This window comes from Dendrobium catenatum, unplaced genomic scaffold (assembly GCF_001605985.2).
Source record: "Dendrobium catenatum unplaced genomic scaffold, ASM160598v2 fragScaff_scaffold_273, whole genome shotgun sequence".
Taxonomy (NCBI): domain Eukaryota; kingdom Viridiplantae; phylum Streptophyta; class Magnoliopsida; order Asparagales; family Orchidaceae; genus Dendrobium; species Dendrobium catenatum.
Window position 1 is genome coordinate 1,005,922 of NW_021318735.1, and position 21,135 is coordinate 1,027,056.

Consider the following 21,135-nt stretch of genomic DNA (forward strand, 5'->3'; position numbering starts at 1 on the left):
ATCGTCAAACAAAACCACAGCGCGGCGTCATTGTAGTATAAAAGATGCTGAAAATGGCTTTGCAAATCATACCTTTCTCGGCCTTTTGGCTAAGATCAAGTGTAGTATCTGTTCTTATCAGTTTAATATCTGATACGTGGGCTATAAGTCCACTATGATATTAAATTAATTTTTGTTGGGGAAGGGCCCATCACAGTAGCTTGCTGCTGGGGCTCTTGAGCGTCGCTCTTGCGTTGCACTATTGCATGAGCTTGGCGCACCCCTACCAAATCAAAAATAAATGGCTAACCCAATTGAATTTAGAGGTCATAATTGGGCTCAATTTTTACTCATTTAGTAGGATGGTTTGCGTATTGTTTATATAAATAAAGATAAAATAATAACAAATAGAATCATGTAAAACTGCTACATTCTTAGTTTTTATAAATATTTAGCAAATATGATAATTTATAAACTCAAAGTAACATGACAAATTAAGTTAAAAAGAAAATTATGGGTCTTATCAATTTGAGGGAGTCATTGGTGGTAAGTTATCTATATGTGTAGGGGTAAAACCGTAAAACATATTGGGTTGGGATCCAACCTAAATTGATTTGGGACGGGAGGGCTAGGTGGATCATGGCCGAGTCAGATGCATTGTAATTGAGGCCAGTCAGTCGGGGGTTGCACTATAGCGAGTTGCGGGTGAGCGCAGGGAGGTAGGTGCTGACGTCGCATGCGAGGTCGATCGTGCGGGGGACGAGCTGAGTCTGTACTAGGATTTCAGGCTTGTCACGCAAGTCTGAGCCGCCGAGGCATGGGGGTGCGAGGCAGCGGCCAATTGCAGGAGTGACACACTTGACGCAACGCAATGTGTCGTAGTCGGGACGATGTGGGAAGCAGTGCTCGTGGGTCACACCCGGATTGATTTCGGTTTTTTGGGTCAACCAAAACCCGACCCAGTTTTATAAACGGGTTGGAATCCTAAACCCGAACCCAACATGTACGGCAAACATGTTGACGCGATCTCGAAATTTTTCAACTTGGGTTTTAGTCGGGTTTCAAATTAGGAGAAGAATAAGTAGTTACTATTAAGATGAAAAAATGGTTGATGGGTTGTTGGATGTATGAAATGAGTAAAGATAGAGATGTGAGAGTCTCGAGGAGGAGATAAGATTAGATTGGCTCCTAAATCATATTAGACTATAAAAAATCACACATTTATCCAATAACTAAGATAATACAAGACTGCATATATATAAACAAGAGCAAAATAATAATAATAATAATACACAAAATAAAATAAAATATCCTAAATAACTAAAATATATTACAACTAACTATTGTTTATTCCTATAATAAATATTTGAGAGTTGTGATAGTATGGGTATAATAATAATACTTATCAATTTAATGCAATATTTCAAACCCATAAGCCTCCCTATTGAAGATAAAGGACGCCAACTAAACTAATCGATTTCCTCTGCTAAATATTTTTTAAATCTAAAAATTAGATTAAAAATTATAAAATAAAGTATGAGAAAAAACATACACATAATTTTTTTTTTTTTGTTATAAAATGAAGTTTGATTGGAGACAGTTAATGTATTTTGAAGTATTACTGTATTTTGGAGTGAAAATTGAGTTTTTCAATTGGAGATGCCCTACTGCTTTGTTTGGAGCAGCTTTTTTACTATTTTTTAAAATAATTTTTCAATATAAAAATATTTTAAATTAGAAATTTGTGTACTAAAAAACATTAAAAAATTGTCTAAAAGAGAGCCTAAAACGTCAAAATTAAAAAAAAAAAAAAAAAATCACAACCATGCTAAAAGCAAAAGTATTTTTTAGTAGCACCAAAAGCCCTAGCTTAAACCTGCAAATAGGAGGTCTTGGCCATTAACTTTTTATATTTCTAGCAATCCAATGAAATTTCAAATCTTCTTCTACTAAATCTTTTTTGGGGAATTTTTGGGGCAAAGTCCGTATATTGAAAAAAGAGGATTACAAAAGTAAAATGAACCAAAACTATAGTCTTGGCACTCAAAACAAATAGAGTCCGAGACTCAGAAAAGTAGAAACCTATAATCTAGGTTCACAAAGAACAAAAATGAACCTAGACACAAAAACTGGAAAGACATAAAACAACATTGAGCAAGAACATATAAACATAAAGCTTAATATGACTCAGGAGCTCTTGAAAATGATCGAAAGGCATCTCGGAGGGACCTCAAGAGCGGGCCCTTGGTTGCCACAAGGACCGTCCAAAGGGCAGCTGTGAAGACAACATTCATCATCGTCCTATATCACCGATCAGTCGCCCAGCATCAGGAAGAGGGAGCAAAAAATCAAAAACTCTTCCAGTTAGCAGTTTTGCGTGCAATGGCCTTTGAAATTTTTGCTGTGATAGTTGCTTGAGAATCCACAATACCTCCAAATTTTCTGTCATTTCTAGCACGCCATATATAATAGATGTTAGCACAGGCAGCCAACAGATGGTAATTAATCCTGGCCTGGGAAAAACCTTGTTCGAGAATACTATGTAATGCTAGAAAAAGATTGGGTCTCAAAAAGTGACCAGCCAACCATGGCAGAAAAGACTTAATAATGGCAAAAGTAAAGCTACATTCAAAGTAAAGGTGAGCAGCAGACTCAAGCTCCAAATTGCAAAAAACACAGATACTTGTAGTGCCAATTCCACGAGAGCTTAAAACATCAGTTTTTTCAATCCGTTTTTAAACGACGGCCAAGAATAAGCAGAAAAACGGAGCGAAGAATGCTTGTGCCAAACCAGCTTAGACCACGGAATAGGGGCACAGTTACTGTAAAATTGAGCAGTGAAGTTCTTGAAAGTAGGATAAAAATTGTTCAACCAAAGATGAGGTTCAAACTGGGGAAGGATGTGGACATTAAGTATCAACGCAGCAATGTTATCCTCAAAACACAAAGGTAATGCCCAATTGTTGCCCAGCAAAATATTTCCAACATTCCAGTTTGCAAAAGCATCTAAAGAGATAGACTGATCCTCATTCAACAGATCATCAATGGAGGAGCCATTGCACCAAGGATCCCAAAGCAGGGACAATTTACTATCAGGATAGATGCTTAGAGAAATGCAATGTTTGATATCAGCAGCCTTGTTATACATAAATTTCCAGTATTTAGAACCCTTAACAGACAAAGGTTTCCATAAAGATTGATAAGTATAGTGCCACCAGTCAAAGAGAAGGTTTCTGGAATTGCTCGAGTGCAGAAACCTCCGTATAATAAAACAAGCAAAGTTATGGTAAAGAATGTCAATAGATGGGATACCCAATCCTCCCAAAGCTTTAGGCATACAGGTATCTTTCCACGAGATAATGTGTAATTTCTTGAGGTTAATATTTCCAAAGTAAAGGAAACGAGAGCACATACGAAGCCTTTTGGTATAATAGAACCCCTAATCCAGTAGGCAATCGTGTTATAGATAGTGAATTTAAGATACTGGATCCTGCCAGCAAAGGATAACAGTTAGGCCTTCCAACCATCAAGGGAGGCAGCAATTTTCTGGATGAGGGGTTGGAAATCCTGGAATTTCAGATTTTTGGTGAATAAAGGAAGGCCAAGGTATTTAATGGGAGTATCCGCGTGCTTAATCTGCAGCAAGTCACAAATTTCAGTGGTGTGGGAGGTGTTTTTAGAGAATAAAATTGTGCTTTTATTGGGGTTGATAAAGAGGCTAGAGACATTGCCAAAATTCTCCAGGATAGAGCTAAGGGAGGAAGCATTAGCAATAGTAGCTTTACTAAAAATTAACAGGTCATCAGCAAACATAAGATGAGAGATAGAACAGTTACCAATGGTAAAAGCATTAAAAGTATAATTTCTGGTGGCATTGTCAATGAATGAGGAGAACCCATCCATAACAATACTGAACAGGTAGGGGGATAGTAGACAACCTTGACGAAGACCAGTTGAGGAGCTAAAGAACACCTCCAGAGCACCATTGATACAAATAGAGAAATGAATGTCAGCAGTACAAGCTTTAACCCAATTGATAAACAAATCAGGAAACCCCTTATCATCCATTCTTTTGTATAAAAACTCCTCGAGACAGTGTCAAAGGCCTTGTTAATGTCATACTTGCCACAAAAATATTTTTCTTTGCCTTTGTGATTAAAGTTCCCATGGAGCTCAGCTGCAAGTAGGATATTATAAGTAATGATCCTCTTATGAATAAAACCACCTTGACTTGGGTGAATGATGAAAGGAAGCACATCTTTCATCCTATTGGCTATGATTTTAGCAATAATTTTGTAGATGACATTACAAAGTGAGATGGGTCTATAATCTTTGACATTACTGGCATGATGAAGTTTGGGAATTAAAGCAATAGCAGTTGCTTTCACCAACTTAGGCATTTGACCAGTAGAGAAAAATTGAGTAATATCATGACACAATTGCTGCTTAATAATACTCCAAGTAGATTTATAGAAATCATACGTGAACTCATCAGGACCAAGTGCCAAGTTTCCTTTACCAGAGAAGATAATGCTTCTAATTTCCTCAACAGACACCGAAGCAGTAAGAGAGGGGATGAGGTGAATAATCACTCTCCTTCCTCTTCTGTTAATGCTTTTGATGGGAACACTTCCACTTTATTGTTCTCTCTTCGTCTATCTATTATTTGTTCTATGTACTTTAGTGAATCATGTCAATAAGATTACGATGTTACCCCCAAAAAAATTTTGGAATCAACATGATTCTTACTCGAGGGGTAGCTTCTGATTATCTTAGATTTCTATATAAGATTTTTATCATGTGACCTTTAAGGTATTATTAGTAAGAAATTTAAACTTTTGTATTTTCATGAAAGAAACCTAATTATTTGTTTAAATTGAAGAAATGTGATCTATGAAACTATGGATTTTGATTTTGAAAACTAATTTTTTGCACCATATCATATTAAGTCAAATTATCTATATTAGGAATGATGTTGATCAGAAATTAAGAGAGTACAAATAAATCGGCCAAATTCAAGTAACTCTTAGGCTTCGTTTGGGACAGTTTTTTTATTGCTTTCTAAAATAATTTTTTAGTATAAAATTTTTTTTGAATTAAAAATTTTTGTACTAAAAAACCATCCTATATAGCAATAAGAAAGCTGTCCCAAACCAAGACTTAATTTGAGTTTGACTAATTAACCAAGTTTTATCTAACTCGTTTATAATTAAAAAATGGAAGGTAACTTTATTCGATCAAACACTTTATTGATAAAAATAATGAGAACTTAAATAAAAAATAATAATAATCAATAGCCATAAGGATCTTCATAAATTTTAAATATTTTTAGCGACCTTTTATTAATATTTGTAATTAAACAAGCTAAAAAACTAACGAGCCATGTTGTAATTGATTCAAACATAACTCATCAGCATCCCGTTCATATCACAAGTAGATTTTCGAGTCAAATTTGAGTTCATTCACAATCTGATTTAGCTACATTAAACCCAATTAGTATTTTTGGCATACTAATAAGGACTTTCTAACATGAACAAAAGCAAGTATAATGGAGCCCCTTGCATGTGTTAGTTGTCACTAATCAGTTATCTTATTCCTAATTACTTTATTAATCATGATTTTATATTAAAAACCCTAATTATGGCCCCTTTAACTACAAAATTAAAGTAATGACATGCATGTCATTCCAAAAGAATTAGTTGCAATTATGGGATTCTTGTGGAGGGATCATCTTTCTCCATTGAAGAGAAAAAAATTATTAGCAATCACAACAACCTTTATTTATTTATTTATTTATTCCCAATAAAGTCTTATAGGGTTAATCAAAGTCATTATTTTAATATCCTACTTTCGGCGTTTGATATTAAAAAAAAGGGCTTTATGTATTTGCAAAGTCTCAAACTCTTGTTGCTTTTGATTTTTTATTTTTTTTAGCTCATTATATGAATAAATAAATGAATATAATCTTTAAAAAATCATTAAATGTATAAAAATAGTGAGTAAAATATTTAAAATTTTATGATATTAAAAAAAATATATTGAAAATTATCATGTTTATTTTTATGTATTTAAACCGTCAATGATTGGAGTAGCTCCAGTGGAAGATAAGATTAGGCAGAGTTGCCTTAGATGGTTTGGTCACATAAAACGACGGCCTTCCGATGACCCGGTTAGAAAAGTATAGGTATAAGATTTGAATTATATTAAGAAAGGTATATGTAGATCTAAAAAGACTTGGTCATAAAATAATATAAATGATATTTCATTATTAAATTTAAACGAGAATTTGACTTTTGACATGACACAATGGAGAAAAAGGATTCATGTAGTCGATCCCACATAGAAGGACAATGGCTTGATGTTGTTGTTGTTGTATTTAAACCCATCAATGATAAAATATACAATGATAAATAAAGTCACATGTGCAAATGCATGAGTTCGATAGTTCGTAAAATAATATGAGTGCTATTTTTATAATGATCAAGATTCAAGGTCTGTTTGGGACTACTGTAATGTTTTATAAAATTGGTTATGAAATTACTGTAGAGAAAGCAAATTCATTATTATGGTTATAGAAGACAGCTTTTTGTCACATAAATTTTGAAAAAATAGTGAGAAAGCAATATCCAAACGAAACTATAGTTATTGTATGAAAAGCAAAGTAGCCAAAAAATTGTACCAAAGAGACCCTTAGATGTTACTTATGTAATTCTGCCAAAACTAAATAAATTAATAAAAGGGAAATTTGTGTTTGTTTTTGTCTACAACCTTTGTCATGTTAGTGGTACAATTAGTTGTTAATTAATGGCTTGCTAAAGGGCTAATTACTTTTAATTAAGTAGGTAATTACTTTACCTAAGTCAATAATAGCTGCATTGTTTAACTGCAAGAATGGAATATTTGTCCTCTGAAGAGGACATTGGAGTAAAGATAATCTCTTTAATAATGGCTATTAGGATGTGAGTCCTTTGTTAATACTTTAGGGCCTGCATTTATAATTTCCAGTGGGTGACAGTGATCACCAGTGATACATACCTGCTTATCTGCCTTGTGGCCAGGAAGCTTATGCTGCCCTTCGAACTTTACCTTAAGAAAAATATAATATTTTGAATGATTTTTTTTTTTTAATGGGGTATCTACCCATTGTCATTCCTCTTATGAGACGCTTGGCGGCGTAACTAATCGCTCGGTAAGTCTACTAGCAATCAACCCCACAGGTGTAGGGCTTGCAGTTATTTTCTCCTCACTTAAGGAATCGAGCCGCACGAGAGGGGATCTGAACAAGGGTTGGGGGTTCCGAATCATGCTCGCCCACCAACACAGCTAAGCCTGGTGGGATATATTTTGAATGTTTGATTAGTAAATAGAATTTGGGGACATCATAAGGTATATTTGAGATTATTTTCTCATAATTTAACTCTGAGTGTCCTTGTCATATATGAATATATGGTAATAGATTTTATTTTGAATGTTATATGATCACCCAAAAATGAATAGATTAAAATAATTGCATCTTAAGGTCCATTATCTCCTACTTCTAGAATTATTTATGAGGCTTTTTTTTTTTACTTTTTATTCTATCCCAACAACTAACTCAACTAATTAGTAGCATAATCAAGTTTAAAGAGAGTGAAATCAAAAGAATACCTCAAATTTGAGGTGTAAATGTTTCATGTTATATAGAATAATGAACTAATTTATCAATGAATTTTTTATGTTATATATACTTTTAAGATGATTAGTCTAAACTTAGGGGATTAGCATACCCTTATATAGTTATATGCAGGGGCGTATTTAAGCTGGGGTCCTAGGGGCAGGGGCCCCCACTGGTTGTTTGGTTTATTTCTAATTAAGATTATTTATGACTTCTAAATTATTGTCTAATATAAAATATGAGAGATGATAGGAGGGAAACTTTGTTTAAAGAATTTGAATTATTTTTATGAGAAAAATAACATAGATAATCCAAATATGAGTGATACATTTGTAATACAAGGAATATCAAGATTTTGATGTGAATGTAATAGTACCAAAGAGATATGTTGTTGGGATAGAATTTTGGTGAAAAAGTATAATATAAGAACACTTCATATTTGTATACAATCAAGGACTTCTTGTTTGATAAGAATCATGATCAACATGTAACCCATTTTAGCCTTTTAGTTGAGAGTTTATTCTTTCAATTAAGAGATCTTAGATTTAAGATTTTTTCTATAGGAGTTTATGCTAATCCGCCATTAAATTTGCTAAAAAAATTCATAAGAATCAATCAACAATGTTGAAATAAACTACGGTGTGATTCTGGAAAAAAAATGCAAGACTTAAACCGAATATATTTAAGAGGGGTTTACATACATAACACTTTATATCTTGTTAATTACATATCTAATATTCAAATTTTAAATACTTTATATCTACCACTCATATATCAAATATGGGTGCAATGAATGAAATATTAAAGTTTATAGGATGGTATGAGTGGTAGGAATGAAATATATGAGTAACATATTTGATATTAAAGTTGTTTATAGGTGGTATACATGAAATATTAAAGTTTTAAGTGTTATATATATAAATAGCATGATATCAATGGGTATGTATGCAAATCCCCCTATATTTAAATCCTTAACAGCTGAGTCTAATACATAATCGATCGATAATTAGAAATTGCATGTGAGATTAAAGCTTCGTTTAAGATAATTTTTTTTACTGCTTTTAATAACATCTTGTAAGTACAAAAATTTCTTGAAAGAAATTAGCAAAAAAAAATTCAACGGCCAAAAACTATCTCAAATGAAACCTTGAATTAGTGTCTACTCATCTAATTTGAGTCATAGAATATGTCCAACCGCTTGACTTAGTTCAAATATAATCTTTTTTTTTAAATAAAAAAAATGTGTTTTCAAATATAAGCCTTGTTTCAGAGTAATTGATACAAATTTATGTATGTAAGCATTGAAACATGAATCCAACATCTCATCTTAATCTATTGGTTGAGAGCTTTAGCTATTAATTAAAAAGTCTTCCGTTCAAGTCTTACCTAAATAATATTTTTCTGAATTTATCTTAACTAATCTAAATATTTAAAAAAATGAACCCATACTGTTAATTAGAAGCTCTCAATCATTAAATGAAAAAATAAATTGTCCAAACTGATTCACATTTAAAATGATTTATTGAACTGATTCAGACTCTCTAAATGACTCGAATGGCGTAGCCCAGAGAGCCATATTAATTGCACTCTCCACCAAATAAGAGAAAGATTGCTACAGCTAACGGCATAGCATGAAGAGGGCTGCCAGCGAGGAAGCAAGTACTGTGCTTGTTTTGCATGAAAAATTCTTTTGAAATCTGAAGAGAGATAGAGAGAGAGAGAGAAGCAGCAGCTAAGTTCTTGTTGATTTTCCATTACTGTGCAAGATTTCATTAATGGATTCAGCTGAAATGATGAGAAAGTTTCTTTTTGAGTGATAAGACAGCACAATTTAACTTTTTCAGTGTCTTAAAGAAAGAAACCTTTCATTTCTTACAGTTTTTAATGGTAGGCTGATAGATTAGCCAGTACTGTACCACAAACTGCTAAGTAATAGTTATATTTTTTTCTTGTAATATTTGCTGTTTTAAATGATATTTTAATTTTAACAAAAGGAGTTTATGATGAATTACTTTCATGTTTAAAATGATAAAATAAATAATATTTATTTACAAAGATTTATATTACTTCTTTTTTATCGATTTAGTGTCATATTGCATGAGGGATGAGAGAGGAAACGAAATGTTTGTATAGCTTCAATATGAGATCTTTCCAGATTATTGTATATGGGGCATAATCATACAGTAGACTTCCAGTTAAATACCTATGTTGTACTTGTAAATTTCGTCTGCACACTTAGCTCTCGTCCGCCGTTCGCAAACCAAGCTCCTGTCTGACCTCTTGCACACCCAACTCGCATTCAACTGTTCGACACCACGCTCCCGTCTGCACACCCAGCTATGTCCGCACACCCAACTTCTGTCAAGCCGTCCGCACATCCAACTCCCATGGAAGCATTTCGCTCCCAGCCTCCCATCCACACTCTAGCAATTGATTCATAGCACATTCATATATGACCTATAGCCTATCTTTGAAAATGTCGAAGAAACTAAACATAAAATGATTGAATAAGTTCCAACGATGTGAGATCATCTCGAAGTTGAGCAAGATGAATCATCCTAGTAAGTGTGATCTAGTGCGAGAGTATGACATGAGTGAATGATCCATTCGAAAGATGTATGATAGTAGAGAGAATATCCTTGAACGCTCTGCGTTGATGTCTGAAGAAGCTAAAGAAAAATCATTTCGAGCGTCTGTTGGTCATTTCACAGAGGTTGAAGATATGTTCTTCATCTGGATAGACAATATGTGTCGTGTAAATTTACATGTACCGCCCTCTCTCACCATTGCCAAAGCGAAAAACATTGCCTCCACTCTTTCTATTCCGGACACAAATTTTAAGTCATCTTGGCAATGATTGAGCCGATTCAGAGCACGTCAAAGTTTGCAAAAGATGCTCATTCATGTAGAGGGAGCATAGTCAACAAGGATGATCAGGAGTTGTTGGCAGTGTTAAAGGATTTATACGTGATTATCCGTACAAGATATACGACCCTACTAGCAAGTAATCTCAACATAAAAGAAATTGATATTTTATGGTAAATATGGAAATAAAGAAGAAGATTTAATTTTTTTTTTAAAAAATAAATGATTTAATGAACAATTACAAAGTAAAATGATTCTAAATTGGTTAGTGTTTATTAAAACTCTGATAGTACAATTAAAATGCTTCTTAAAATCATCTGTACAATACAAATTTATTATAAAATCTGACAAAATAATCTAAATTTTTAATAAAAAAATTATTATTTTTCCCAATTTAAAATATTTTAGTACTGAATTAAATTTTATTTGTTAGCCATAGGCTCTGTATCCATACCTCCTGCAAGAAGTCACATAGCCTGAAGAGATGAATGGGTCAAAGGCTGAAAGCAAGCAAGCAAACGATAATGAACATTCATACAGTAGATAAAAGATTTATATCATTATACGCTCTCATTGGAGAGAGATATACAGAGAGAAGAGAAAACTATCATTAATTCTTCATTTATTAATTTTTTATTTTTTATATAATTTTTGCTGCTGAGGTGGGGTCAGAGGTGACACGAGAGCATCTTTTCACCTTCCTGTCAAATAAACAGTCTGTCTTCTCCTTTTTCAAGTTTTTACTCCTCACAGAGAGGAACTGTTCACCACATGATTGAGGAGGGGAAGCTTTTAAAGCATAGGGAGAAGAGAGAGGATGGAGGGAAATTATTTTATGCGGAGTCCGAACGTAGAGGATCTTTTAAATTATTGAACTTACTACGTATGTTATGTGTACGCTTTGCTTATACTCGGTTATATTTATAGATACGCAGCAAATAAGTAACAAATCTTCACAACTAATTATTTGATGCTTATTTACTGTGTATCTATAAATACATAGAGCATAGGCATAACTTATGCATAAGATATATAGTAATCCAGAAGATTCTCTATGTTCAGACTCCGCAAAAATGGAGAGAGGAGACCGGGTCTCTTTCAGCACTTAAATGAGCATCTTGGTCTCTTTCAGTACTTATATGAGCATCAAGCTATTAGTAGAAAAGTCTAAATGTATTAATAAAATATAATGAGGTGTCGGTTTGTACAATGGATTTCAGGTTAGAGACAACAAATTTTAGAGTAGATGAAAGAACCGGAACATCCTGAGTCGTGGATTCCTCGTGTTCTTCGATTTGAGAAGCAGCTGTGTTCGCCATCTTCACTTCTTTAGGTCGCCCATCCACGACTCAGGATGTTCCGGTTCTTTCATCTACTCTAAAATTTGTTGTCTCTAACCTGAAATCCATTGTGCAAACTCAACTCACCTCTGAAAACTATTCTATTTGGAGATCTCAGATCTCTAAAGTATTCTGTGCAAATGGATTTGATCACTTTCTTGATCCCACTAAACCCAAACCTACCAGATTCATCACTCAAAATGACGGTAGCTCTCTGTATAATCCCGATTTCGCCCACTGGAACTTAACGGACCAAAATCTCTCTGCTGCGATTTGTTCCACCATCACCGCACCGATTCTTCCTTACATTATACACCTTGATTCCACGGCTGCCATCTGGTCTACTCTTGAAATCAGATTTCAATCCACAAATAGGTCAAAAGTCATTCAATTAAAGAATGAACTCCACAACATAGCCCTCAAGAACTCCACCATTACTCAATATCTTGCTGATATAAAAACTTTAGTTGACAATATTGCATCCGCTGGCTCTCAGGTGGACACAGAGGATATAATTTTGTATATTCTCAATGGGCTCCCGCCCTCATATCAATCGTTTAAAACTGCAATTCGAACGATGCTCAATCCAATCAGTCTTGAAAATCTCTATGCACTTCTTCTCAGCGAAGAAGTTAACATTGCAACCGATGCGTCAAAGCATTCCGCTGCATCTGATCCTCAACTGGCTCTGGCATCTACCCGCGGTCGTGGTCGCAGGAACAGAGGAAGAACGGCTGCCTACAACTACACAGCACCTCGCACCAACCAGAACTCATCTTTGATTTGTCAGATTTGTTTAAAGAAAGGTCACGGTGCCTCTTCATGCTGGCATCGCCTCAACCCACAATATGTTCCACAGTCCTCTGCCGCTAACAACACTGCATTAGCTGCCGGAAATTCAAGAGTCTCATCCGACTGGTTTCTTGATTCAGGTGCATCGGCTCACCTAACCAACTCTCTTGAAAACCTCTCAGTGTCCAACCCCTACCATGGCCAAGATACAATTACCATCGGCGATGGCAGCTCCGTCAATATAGCCAATTCTGGCTCAGGTTTGCTACCCACGCCGAATCGTAAGCTCAACCTCTCCAAAATTTTACATACTCCAAATCTTCATTACAATTTACTATCAATTTCGCAGCTTACAAAAGATAATAACATCTGTATTAGCTTTGATTCTAATGGTTTTTCTTTGAAGGATCCGACGACGCAAGAAGTCTTGCTTCGCGGACCATGTAGAAATGGCTTATACCCCATTCAGGCTACCACCAACAGCGCATCTCCGCACGCGTACTCGGCCGTTGCCTCGTCATCTTTTTCCTGGCACAACCGTTTGGGTCACCCCAACTATAGCATTTTACATTCAATTTCTGTTTCTCAACCACATTTACATATAGACATTAATAAGAAAGATTGTCTGTCTTGTACTGTCTCTAAAGCACACAAGTTGTCTTTTGAACGTTCTGTTTCTCGTACAAATTGTATGCTACAACTTTTGCACTCTGACATTTGGGGACCGGCACCGGTCACCTCCATACAAGGTTTTCAGTATTATGTAATCTTTGTTGATGACTTTACCAGATTTACCTGGATTTTTCCATTACGATTTAAATCTGACATGGCTACTATGTTTTTTAATTTCAAAAATCAGATTGAGAACTATACGTCTCACAAAATTAAATGTCTACGCACGGATGGGGCGGCGAATACCTTAGCCGCACATTCACCGACTTTCTAAAGAAGCATGGCATTTCCCACCAGATATCCTGTCCGTATACTCCTGAGCAGAACGGAGTTGCGGAAAGGAAACACCGTCACATAATTGAAACCACCCGCTCCCTTCTTCACACTGCCAGCATTCCCTACAAACATTGGCCGGAGGCAACACTAACGGCGGTCTACTTAATAAATCGTATGCCTTCACCAAACACGAACAACATCTCCCCGTTTGAACTCCTCCACCAAACACCACCCAATTACAATCACCTTCGAACTTTTGGCTGCGCCTGTTATCCTCTGCTACCTCCTCATTCGCGGCATAAACTTCAACCAAAGACTACATCCTATGTATTCCTTGGGTACTCCGATACCTACAAGGGATACAAATGCCTAGACACAAACACACATAAAATTCTGATCTCTCGGCACCTCACGTTTAACGAACAATTATTTCCGTTTGCTAACAGCACTACACCTGCTTCATCCACCTCTACGCTCATCTCTCCTCACTTACTGCTCCCGACCTCCACTATCTCTAACTACACCCAACCGCCTAATCACACCAGTCACCTAACAAAACCAGTTCTTCCTGTATCAACCTCTGCAAACAGCTCTATACCCCAGCAGCCCTTGCATCATCACCTCAGTCCTGCGCCTACCCATTCTCCACCTGCAATGCCGCAATTCAACCGTCACCCCATGGTCACCAGACGTCAGACAGGTTCTTTGAAACCAATCACAAGACTTAACCTGGTTCACGAACAAACTTCTCAACAGCAGCCCAAGGATCCGACCTCGTACTCAGAGGCCGTTAAACATGCTCACTGGCGTCAGGCAATGTCGGACGAATTTCTTGCTCTACAACGGCAAGGCACTTGGACTCTTGTTTCTCCGCCCAAGTCCTCCGTTCTCGGGTGTAAATGGACATATCGCACGAAACATCTCGCAGACGGATCCATTGCTAAATACAAAGCTCGATTGGTAGCTCTTGGGAATCATCAAGAATTCGGTCTTGACTATAACGAAACATTTAGCCCTGTGGCTAAATTACCGACAATTCGTATTCTGCTTACAATTGCATTACATTATGATTGGCAGGTTCACCAACTAGACGTCGACAACGCTTTCCTACATGGAACTCTTACGGAAACGGTGTATATGAATCAACCCAAAGGATTTATAGATCCCACGTATCCGAATCATGTATGTCGACTCAACAAGGCTCTTTACGGACTTAAGCAAGCTCCGCGACAGTGGTACAACACGTTCACAGCATATCTCATCTCTCTCGGCTTCGCGAACAGTATTTCTGATCCTTCTCTTTTTATCTTAAACAAATCTGATTGCAAATTATTTCTACTTATCTACGTAGACGACATTTTATTTACCGGTAATAACAAAACAATGCTTGATAATATACTTGCTCAATTGCATTCCAGATTTTCAATCAAGCATCTCGGAACAGCCCATCAGTTCCTTGGCATCAAAATTGAGAGACAATCCACTCAGTACTTTCTCTCCCAACCGCAGTATGCCAAATCCCTCATCGACATGGCTCAATTATCACAATGCAAACCAATTTCTAACCCAACCTGTACCAAGCTACCTCAAGACATTCGTCCAGATCCCTTATTATCGGATTCATCACTGTATCGACGCCTCACTGGCTCGCTACAGTACCTCACTCTCACGAGACCAGACATTGCGTACAGCGTCAACATTCTCTCGCAACACATGCACAATCCATTACCCCAGCATATATTCCTTCTCAAAAGACTTCTTCGCTACATACAAGGTACACTTCATTTCGGTATACCCATTACAAAATCTAATTTACTTCTCACCTCCTTTTCAGATGCCGATTGGGCCGGAGATCCTATCTCCAGAAAATCAACATCAGGTTACTGCTCCTTCTTGGGCAATACCTTGATCTCTTGGACCGTCAAAAAGCAAACCACCGTAGCTCGCTCCTCCACCGAATCTGAATATCGGGCACTAGCAGCATTAACCGCCGCAGATGTCATATGGCTCCGAAAACTGTTAACTGAATTCGGTGCACCTCAAGACCGTCCGACTGATCTTTTCTGTGACAACGTCTCCGCCATAGCTCTAGCAAACAACCCGGTCTTTCATGCTAGAACCAAGCATATCGAAATAGATCAAAGGTTCGTTCGGGATCACATTCAGCACAACCACATTCGGATCTTCCCCATTAACACGTTGGATCAAGTGGCTGATATATTTACCAAGGCCTTATCAACACCTCGTTTTCAATCTCTAAGACTCAAACTGACTGTTCACAACAACCCCTCAGTTTGTGGGGGGCTATTAGTAGAAAAGTCTAAATGTATTAATAAAATATAATGAGGTGTCGGTTTGTAATTGGCTTCAGCTTATTAAAGCCTTAGGCATAGAGTCTATATATAGAAGCGTCCTCTGTACTGAATTGAACAATAATAATACTTCTTTATTTTCTATCGTTCTCTGCATCGTCTTCCTTTCTCCGTCTCTTTATTCAAGAATGGCAATCTAAAGAAGCAAGACCACTGCATCTCATTTTCTTCACAAGCTAGACACAAAAAGAGGGAAGAGAACAAAACAAGAGAACTTTACTTGCCCTCTATCATCCTTTTCTCTTACCATATTTAGGCTCTTTAGAGCTCTGATGGAATCATGACTTATTTAGAATTTTGTGCCACAAAGGAAGGAGGAGAAGGAACTAATTTAGTCACGCTGTAATGATCATTAATTAGAAGTGTAATTAAGAAATAATCACTTGGTGAGAAAGGTCTGGTTATGCTTTTAAGGACTAGAGAGTACAGAAGTTTAGTGTAGCAGTTCTTAGAGAAGAGAGCTACAGCTGTTTTAGAGTGGTCGATACTTTGGCCATTAACAGAAATCTGTTAGATGCCGCTGAAAAGTTATTGATAGCTGCTTGTGCTGTCTTGGTATGGTCATTCTGATATAAAAAAGACAGATTTTTTTAATATCCTCCTATTTCAATAAGAAAATGACAGATTTTTCTTAAAATCTAACTGTCTAAAAGCTGAGAAATGCTTACTGGTTCTGTTATGCATTATCTTTTGATATCAACAAGACATGAAGCTTTTGAGATTTGCTCATGATAAAGCTCAGCAATGGAGAAAGTGATTCAATAACTTATTCTGATCTTAATTTTTGATATCAAAGAGAGATGTTTGTGACTGCTCATCAGAAAGCTGAGCAATGAGGTAAGTTATTAATTTATTATCATTTTCTAGATAAATAACTATAAAATTTACAATTTTTTATCATTACTTTGGACTCTGAAAGGAAGCTTTGCATGTCTACTTAAATTAAGCTTTTCAAACCTCAATCACAAATTTTTACTTAGCCACAACTTTTTCATTTAATTTCAAAAAAGCAATTGTACTAAAAAATGCTTTGTCCAGCGTCTTAAAAAAATCACTTTCTCTATTAAAAAAACTTTACAAAGTAAAAAAATTATCCCAAACAAAGACTAATAGTCTTCAAAATACAAGCCACCAGCTTGAAATTACAAAGAATAATTCTGATTTATACCGAAAAAATAGCTTTGAAAAACTCTTATCAACCATTCTATGCTAACGCCGAACTCTCGTCTCCGACCAACCAATCAGAATATACCGCATCATCCCTTCGCTCGGTGCTAATACTAATACCGCGGCCTTCAATATTGCTTACATGACTGCATCTAATTCACCTCCGAATATAGAGATGCGTCCCGGCACAGAATAATAACTCCTCTTGAGGCAGCTTTTCATCTTATAATGTAAGAATGCTATGATTTTGATGTAACACAAATATAGCATCAAATAGCAAACAATGCCAGTCTTCAAATAAATTCAACTTGATTATTCAACATTTCTAACTGTATATCTGCAGTACATATACGCTATAAAATACAGTGAAAAGTTGCAAAATCTGAAAGTTGGAAAATTAAGTCTCACTGTTTGATTCCTGTTGCAGAAAAACGCAAATTTCTGTAACCTGGTTAAGGAATACAGCGCAAAGATCGGTGGTGGGGAAGCTAAGAAATAATCAGTAAAAGAAACAGAAAAATCTCATTACAGTGACAGTGAAGTAAAGAGAGTCCAAGAACATCGATAATATCCTCAGGAGAAAAGAGTCTATAGAACAGAAGAATGAAGAACTAGAGTAAAAAAGTGCAGCATTTGACTAACATCAAAAATATTTCATCTTCTCCTTCTCCAAAATCTGAAATTATCCTATATATTATCAATCCAGAGAGATTCTACGTATCTCCAACACCAAGAAAATCAATGAAAGGCAAGCTAATCTTCTCGTCCTCAAGTTCAGCATCCTCTGGCATGAAGCCATTGTTGATCACTGAGTCAGTTGCAGAGGCCTCGGAATTTGAATCAGAGAATCCATAGTGATGAATCCCTGGTACTACAATCAGGGGGGAAGCTTGCTGTAAATCAATGGAAGAATCAAACAGGCGCTCATAACCTTCCTTTCTTCTAGTCACCAACTTCCCATCTGGCTCTAAAATGATAATAATCGGTGAGAATATCGAAATATGTAACCAATGTAAGGAAATGCCATTCATTTACTGTAAGTTCAAAATTAATGATTTTGAAGTTTTAGAACTACTGATTGAACTAGGAAAAACTTAAATAGTGAAAAAAAAAATGGAGCATTAGCCTCAGAAAAGAAGCTTACCAACGAGATAATCAATTTGCTGATGCAGATGTGGAAAGTTGTATCTGGTTAGGAATCCATGAGCAGTAAAACCTCTACTGATACACAAGGGTTCGTCTCTATTGCTAGAAATGGTGGACTCTGCACTGCACGCATGGTTGCTGCATTTCACCTCCATTCTTTTATCGAATACCTTAGATGAAGAAAATGTCTTTCTTCTTCTGTAAACGCTGGACTGTTCTCTTTGCCTTCTTGCCATGATAACATGCCAATGATTCTTCACAGCGTTATCAGTTCTACCGGGGAAAAGCCTGGATATAAGAGCCCATTTGTTTCCATATAGTCTGTGAGCAGAAAGAAGTCTTTCTTCTTCATCCTCGGTGAATGCCTTCTTGTTAATCCTGGGATCCAACTGGTTGAACCATCGCAGTCTGCAACTCTTCCCTGTTCAAATGTTTATCAAAAACCAAAGTTTAATGAACAGAGTGAGATAAAATCATAAAAAAATGGATTTTTTTTTATAATGTTTGTAGGAAGAGTGCCTGATCTTCCTTCAAGTTTCTCAGCGATGAGATTCCAGTTTTGGGGGCCATATTGAGCAACAAGATCTTTAAGTTTAGCGTCCTCAGCTGGTCTCCAGTGTCCTCTTGCACAGAGTTTGGAGTGCCTGCTCTCTAGTTCCGCTCCTTCGTGCTCCTCAATCCGGCCACTCATCTCACTCAATCCTTCAAAATCCGAACTTTGCTTCGCTCCTTGCTCCTCCAATATCAAAACTGCTTCATTTCTTCTCCCCTCTCTCTCTACTGTGTGGAACAGAGGAGGACGCGATGAAGGAGAAAACTCCATGGATGTGGATCCTAATTTTCAGGGGGAAAAGGAGGCAACACTTACTCAAACCTCGAACCATCGCAGAAAGGATGGAACTTGCACCATATTATAACTTCTCAGAAAACTATCACATAAGAAGACACCAGCAAAGGTTAAAAATTTTGATTTTTTTTTCTATACCCCCTGGATTGCTTTGATCTTCGAGAGAAGATTCAGAGCAGAAAGAAGACGAGCTTCTGATCAGAGTGACAGAACAAAACGATCGAGTCTCGGAAAACAGAAGAAGAACAGATGAACAGCCCCCTGTGTGTATTTTGATAATAATTCCACCGAAAAATTTGATTTTGATATTCTCTATCTTCTTCTTCTTCTTCCTCCTCTGCAACTCTTATATCTCGCTTTATTTGATTGTTTCGGAATCTCATGCAGTTTCAAAAGTGAACCGCTCGTGTGGGTTTGGGATTTGGAAGTTCTCCATTCTTTTATATGTCCCTCTCCTCCTATACAAAGCCAACAGTAACTCCCCGTGTCCCTTGGCACCGTTTGCTTCGATGGACAATTTCTATAAAAATCAAAAGAAAAATAACAATTTTAAAATAAAAACTTTATTATATATTCCATATTATTTCAAAATTTTTTAGGGGATTTAAATATAAATCATATACTTTTTTCATATTTACATATTATTTATTTATATAATAATTTAATTTCTCAGTTATATCAAAATATAAATAACGAAAAAAACTATTAAAAGCAAATAATGAATTGGCTACTAAACTATCAAATTGTGAGCTTGCAACTTCTTCAAAGATTGGCAGACGACTTCTTCTTCTAATTGAAAATTTTGATTAACTGATATAATTATTATTATTATTTATTTCATATATAATCATACATGTAAATAATTCCATCTATAAGTAGCTAATTAATTATTTTAAGCTACAACCCAAATCTATAAATAAAAATTTGAAAAGATTAGATTTTATTAGAAAAAAATATTGCATTAGAAGCTTCTTATACGTAAATAATCATATAGTATAAGATATATATACTACTATAATCAATCAAATAAAAAATCCTCTAATTAATAAAAAAACCTAGGTTAATTAATAATTAGCATGAAATATTCTTGACGAATGTGAGGCCCGAAGTTCTGCCAGATCATCACCTTACACCCGAATTTCTATTGTACAATTAGTACTTCTAATCAGATCGCCCTCGGAGGCGAATTAGCCCGTTGTAACCGATTCAAATCCTAGTGGAATCATTTTCGACTGGGCCAGGCCCCGTGGTTTTTCCCCTTTTAAGGGTTTTCCATGTAAAAAATATTGTTTCTCTGTGTGTGAGGTGGATATTTGTGCGAAGCTATGACGTATAATTGAAACTCTATCGCCGCGTATATTATAGCAGACAACAATTCTATTTTTAAGATATATAAATTCTAGTATAGTTAATAATTTAATTCTTTATTATAAATTTTAAATTATTAATTATATAAAATAAGATAAAAAATAATTTTATATAATTTCTTGAATTCTAAACCTTTAGTACAAATTAAGTAATTTTTATCATTATTTGATTTAAGAAAAAAAAAATATCTTCATACAATGAATTTAAGAAGTCAGTACATAAGACGTGCTCTTCGAAATTATTACAGGTGAGTAATAATATTTTTAATTCTTCAATGTTCCACGTGGGGTTACCTTCCTGTTAAGGTTTTAGGGTTTCTGTACTCCTTTAAATTAAATATTACATTGAGTTATCTCTTTTATGATTAAAGTTTGTACAGAGAGATATATCTAGTTTTTGTTTTGAATGATTTTTTATTAATTCTTAAAATATTTTTATATATAAAAAAATTTATTAGTTATTTTAAAAAGTAGTAAACATTTTATTCTAAATGAAGTCTAAAGCATAGGCTATGATTCATTTGGAATAATTTTTTTAATATTTTTTAAAACAGTTTTATAGTTAATAAATTTCTTGAATATAAAATTTTGTACTAAAAAACTGCTCTAAAAAATAATGAAAATGTCATCTTAAATAAAGACTTCATTTGTGATGACT

At 35.4% G+C, this 21,135-nt stretch overlaps 1 protein-coding gene and 1 non-coding gene across 2 annotated transcripts; one reads left to right on the forward strand and one right to left on the reverse strand.

The window, feature by feature from the left end:
- Window positions 1-68: 68 nt before the first annotated feature.
- Window positions 69-265, forward strand: LOC114579301. The gene has a single exon (XR_003700222.1). It is a non-coding gene; the product is annotated as a U2 spliceosomal RNA (small nuclear RNA).
- A 17,355-nt stretch (window positions 266-17,620) lies between these two features.
- On the reverse strand, window positions 17,621-19,416 carry LOC110113498 (transcription factor MYB54-like). The gene is made up of 3 exons (XM_020846120.2): window positions 18,783-19,416; window positions 18,262-18,684; window positions 17,621-18,084 (listed from the first exon to the last, which is right to left on the reverse strand). The coding sequence occupies exons 1-3, from the start codon at window positions 19,084-19,086 to the stop codon at window positions 17,831-17,833; spliced, it is 981 nt and encodes a 326-aa protein (XP_020701779.1). The 5' UTR covers window positions 19,087-19,416; the 3' UTR covers window positions 17,621-17,830.
- Window positions 19,417-21,135: the final 1,719 nt, after the last annotated feature.